The sequence below is a fragment of the Penaeus chinensis genome, chromosome 10, assembly GCF_019202785.1.
Source record: "Penaeus chinensis breed Huanghai No. 1 chromosome 10, ASM1920278v2, whole genome shotgun sequence".
In the NCBI taxonomy this organism is placed as follows: Eukaryota; Metazoa; Arthropoda; class Malacostraca; order Decapoda; family Penaeidae; genus Penaeus; species Penaeus chinensis.
In genome coordinates, this window is record NC_061828.1 from 37958171 (window position 1) to 37963711 (window position 5541).

The 5541-nt window shown below is 36.8% G+C and overlaps 1 protein-coding gene across 1 annotated transcript in view; it reads right to left on the reverse strand.

Moving 5' to 3' along the window:
* LOC125029558 (exocyst complex component 5-like) overlaps positions 1-5538 on the reverse strand; it is a gene marked incomplete at its 5' end in the record, with an annotated part of 7136 nt that extends 1598 nt beyond the window's left edge. Inside the window, 6 exon segments of the mRNA XM_047619512.1 lie at positions 1-61; positions 1679-1835; positions 2291-2486; positions 2982-3120; positions 4526-4619; positions 5376-5538. The exon segment at positions 1-61 is cut by the window's left edge and continues 100 nt beyond it. Coding sequence (XP_047475468.1) covers positions 1-61; positions 1679-1835; positions 2291-2486; positions 2982-3120; positions 4526-4619; positions 5376-5538 — 810 coding nt within the window.
* Between the last annotated feature and the right edge of the window lie 3 nt (positions 5539-5541).

Below are 5541 nucleotides of genomic sequence, written 5' to 3' on the forward strand. Positions count from 1 at the left end.
ATTTTGAAGCTCGCGACACACTTTCTGTACTCGTTGACGTCGCAGATGACGGCCATGGCACCTGCGAGGAAGGGGAAACGGATTAGGGTTCGGGAGGGAGTAAAAAGAAGGAAACAGGGCTTGACGTTTTGGTTTTCGAAATGAGGCTGGGGGGACCTGAGAAATTATAGATACAGGTGATAGACAAGGTTGCTTTTAATGTATTTTACAGACTACAAAGTAAAGCTATTTTATCTCCATTGGAGGTCATATTAAGATATCTTAGTCTTGTGTAAAGGAACTAGAATTGAAAATAATGAAAAGCACTTGTAAAGTGTTACAGCCAAATTAACTGTTAAAATAATAATCGAGATGAAACTGGGATAATCAAATAAATTGCATAATGGTGAAATGTCACAGGATTCAATGAATGCATATTGAAAAAAAAAAAAATTAAATATAACACATTGAAACAAGGGTAAATATACAGACAAAGAAATGAAATACGATTAAATGAACAGACAGAGCGGTAAATCAGGTTGAACACATAGACAATACCCACTAACGGGCAGTTACGTAAAGAAAGTGAAATACAATGAAGAATAATTACCTGCAGCTAATTCCCTTGTAATTTTATAATGATATTAACAATATCACTATTAAAAAGAAACTGGCAAATTCATGAATGGAGAAATGAAAACATGTAAAAAATAAATAAATAAATAAATAAATAAACAAATAAAAACTATGACAACTGTCAAAACCTTCAACAGAAAATTATAATATGGACTTTGTAAGGTTTTCAGTATGAATTTTTTTTTTTCTCTCAGAATTATATATCAAATGTTTACTAAACAGGAAATATATCTGAACATACATGCTGATACTGAATCTGATAATAGTAAGGAAACCAGAACAAGTTAAGGCTGAAAGAAGTGCATGATATCTCATTAGATTTTGCTGATGCTCACTGGATCATAGTTAAGAATAGTAATACAACATACAATGATTACAAATAAACACAATAACTATAACAGTAATAATAATAGCAATAACTATAATAACTAATAACAAATAATCATAGTAACTACAATACTACTAATAATAATGGTGATGATAATAATGGTACATTTAAAAATAGCAATAATTTTGATGACAATAATGACGACACTGGAATATTTATCTGCCAAAAACATCGAGTACACACATCCATAGAAGTGACCCCAATGCGAGACATGAAGCCAAATAATTTTACTCTTGATTGGAGTCGCCCCTATTTCTAAAGACGAAGTTGTACTAGAGATGGCTATTGTTACCCCTGGAGATGGTGGCCATAGATGCAATCCAGCACTTAGGGGTGAAATGACCTTAGATAGTCATCCCACTACAACGACTTTTTACATGTCAGAGGGTGACTACACCAGTGGCTTCAGTTCCCTCAATGGTAGTGGAAGTCAATCATCCTGATTATATATCAAATGTTTACTAAACGGTAAACATTTACTATGGCAATAATCATTATTAACCGAAATATAACCATTTTATTTCTGGACTTCAAATAACAAAAAGGACCTTAGTTGAATTCCCAAAACCCCAAAACATACCCAAAGTAACACAAGAACAACAATACTACACCCCCTAAAACTACAACAATGCCAAAAACAATAGCGACCATAACAGTGGTAACCAAACACCATACCTGTGGCGCTATATTCAAACTTCATGAGATGGTCGAGGATGGTGCGGTGGAGCCTCAAGCCGAGCTCAAGCAACGCACTCTCCACGTTGTGTCCATCTAATGTGTCCCTCATGCGCTCGGCCACCACACTTATCCACCTGACGACACGTTGGCAAGCCTGGGAATGGAGGTTGCATGTGTGATAATCAATGGATAACTGATGCATCAAGAGGTAAATGGTTCAAAGGATTATAATAAGGAGATCCTAAGGAGATCAATTATAGCTGGATTTTACATTATGGAAAACAGAGAATTATCCAGATCATTCAGCTATCTTTTCCACTAATCCATTCAGAGAAATGAGGAAGTAGAAAGAAAAAGCTTGATCTTATACTAATCAATAAGGAAAGGCCTAAAATATTTACTGGAAACTATAGATTTTTTATTACACATATACAAAAAATTCCCATGGCAATGATTATAAAGAACAGAAATATAACCATTTTATTTCTGGCCTTCAGATAACAAAAAGGCCTTAGTTGAATTCAAAGAAGTCACAGAACAGATCATAGGATTGAATAGGAATGGAAAAAATCACAGGAGATAGAGAACAGGAGAGCAGAACCAATGTACCGTAGTGACGTTGGCAATGAGAATATCGTCGTTGTCAGGCTTGAAGTCTGTGCGCTTCTGTTCAGTGGTGAGGACATGCCTGACGTAGTTAGTGATGGCAGATAAGGTTCGGTCGAGGCCAAGATCCAGCTTCTGCTCCAGATTGGTGCCCATCTGCTTCTTCTTCTGCAGACAGTCTCCGTGTTTTGGGGTTGAGCTGGAAACAGATGATTAAGTTTGGCTTAGCAACTGGTTTTTGTTTGGTATTTGGTATAATAAAGAGAATTAATCTTTCTTGGAATTGCTTAGAACAGAAGCAGCAAAAAAAAATAAAAAATAAATATAAATTATATTTTTTTTTCTTTAATCTTTTTTCCTTTTCTTTTTCTTTTTCTCTTTTCTTTCCATGGGGAGAAAATAGCATTTTGTTGCAGTAATCCAACTTTCAGTAAAGAATTAACTTTTGTAGAAACATCATTCTGGGGGACATTCTCCAGGAGTGCTTTGTCTTATGGCATGATATTGAAAATCTAAAGTCTCGTTCTCAAGGACTACAAATGTACATGGGAAAAATGTGATCTCAAGCTGAGGCATTTTAACAAAATCTCTTGCATGTATAAACTATACCAATACCTAGACACATATGATGATAAAACCAAGAAATAACAAGATATGAAACTAAGAGAATCAAACCATCTATCAAAAGTCTTACATTATTAGTGGTACGAGGCTGTCGCTGAAGAGCTTGTCCAGGAGGTTCATCATGGAGCTGCTCTGGTGCACGACTTCGAGGAAGCTGATCTCTGGGGACGTGCGCACTTCCCCACCTGGGATCACCTGCAGGCCTAATTCTGTAGGAGGGCAAAGAGGCTTAGCATTGGGAGAGAAGTTATAAAGTGCCTTGCCTTGTTAGGGCTGCACAAAATTTAAGGGTTTCCAAAAACTCTTTCTCATTGCCTATTCAGCCATGATGTTTAGCTTCATCTTCAATACCATAAACTAAAGTTAAAAAAGGTTTGAAAAAAAAACAAATAATAGTAATAATGTTTAAAAACTAAAAAAATAATAGTAATAATGTTTAAAAACTAAAAAAATAATAGTAATAATGTTTAAAAACTAAAAAAATAATAGTAATAATGTTTAAAAACTAAAAAAATAAGCAATTTAGGTTCAGAAATCAATGTTTCCATAAATAAGTATTTTTCAGAACAACACATCAGGCAGTTACATAGCAAATTATCTTGGTCTGTATTTCTCATGATGATAACAATATTTCTTGTAGAATTAGGCCTTCTCACCTATACCCTTTGTACCTCTATCAACAAAAAGGCAAGTAATATAAGCAGTGACCTTGAGCAGATCATCACCAACCTATCTCTCGTCAATTTGACATTCATCCTGTCATGTGTCAATATCCCCGTGAAATCATTAAATAATTTTATCTGTTTCGGAGCTGATAATCCTCCTATTGGCCATTTATCTCATCAAGCGAGGCAAGGGATCTTTTCATTAACATTAGTCTTATCTCCCTGACAGCTCTCCATCTTAGCTGTCACATGATAACTAGCTACTTCTTGGCTGCCACTGCTACCACATTATAAAAAAAAAAAAAAAAAAAAAAAAAAAAAAAAAAAAAAAAAAAACATAAAAATGCGTCTTCTTGTTATCCATAGGCGGCCCTTACCTCAAGTTCTAAATAGACTTTAGAACGTGAGGTAATCAAAGCTATTCATCACCTAAAATAGCGACAAGAAAGAAAGATAGGGAAAGCTGACTTTTGGTGATGATGATAATGGTGATGTATGTTGATGTAACTAATATAGGAAATGATGATGATGGTGATATGATAATGAAGATGTGATGGCAACGATGTGATGATGATGATGATGATGATGATGATGATGATGATGATGATGATGATGATGATGATGATGATGATGATGATGATGATGATGATGATATGATAATGATAATGATAATGATAATGATAATGATAATGATAAATGATAAATGATAAATGATAAATGATAAATGATGATGATGATGATGATGATGATGATGATGATGATGATGATGATGATGATGATGAGGTGGTGGTGGTGGTGATAATAATGATGAGAAAGATAATGATGATCATCATTATTAGCATCATCATCACCATCATCATGGTGATAATGATAATGACTATGATAATGATGATAATAAAAATGAAAATGAAATTTAATTAAAACTTATCAAAGAGACAGCAATAATTACCTATTGCATAATCAACGTGCTCAATCAACAGCGCCTTGGTGAGAAGGTCGAATATCTGCACTGCATTGTTGTGAACATCTGACTGGGTGGATAACTGTGAAGAAGAAAAAGAGGAGTGGTACAACAAATAATGAGAGAGAGAGAGAGAGAGAGAGAGAGAGAGAGAGAGAGAGAGAGAGAGAGAGAGAGAGAGAGAGAGAGAGAGAGAGAGAGAGACAGAGAGACAGAGAGACAGAGAGACAGAGAGACAGAGAGACAGAGAGACAGAGAGACAGAGAGACAGACAGACAGACAGAGACAGACAGAGACAGACAGAGAGAGATAGACAGAATGAGATAGAGAGAAAGAGAGAGAGAGACAGAGAGAGAGACAGGGAGAGAGAGAGACAGAGAGAGAGACAGGGAGACAGGGAGACAGAGAGACAGAGACAGAGACAGAGACAAAGACAGAGACAGAGACAGAGAGAAAGAGACAGAGAGGCAGAGAGACAGAGAGAGAGACACAAAGAGACAGACAGAGATAGAGACAGAGACAGAGAGACAGAGAGACAGAGACAGATAGAGAGACAGAGACACAAAGAGACAGACAGAATCAGAGAGATAGAGAGACAGAGACAGAGACAGGGAGAGACAGAGACAGAGACAGACAGAGACATAGACAGACAGAGAGAGAGTACATAAAGTTTTTAGTCCCTGAGTTATATCAGTTATAAGTAATTCCATCCAAAACAAAGACGACGTCCTTACACCTGCAACATTATACACTTGTCACAACACCCTCATTCACAGCCGCTGGCCGCACCACAGCCTCAAGCAAGAAAGAACGCAACTCAGCCTTTTGCCGCCCTCACCATCTGGCACCTCTTGAAGGCCTGCTTGGTCTCCTGCAGAAGGGAGATGGCCACTTCCTCCGACAGGAAGGTCTCGCCTCCATAGTTCTCCGCAGCTGGGCCTATGTTGATGTTGGCCTTGGTGCCGATCACATCCTGAATGTTTCTCCTGATGTCATTGATGCTG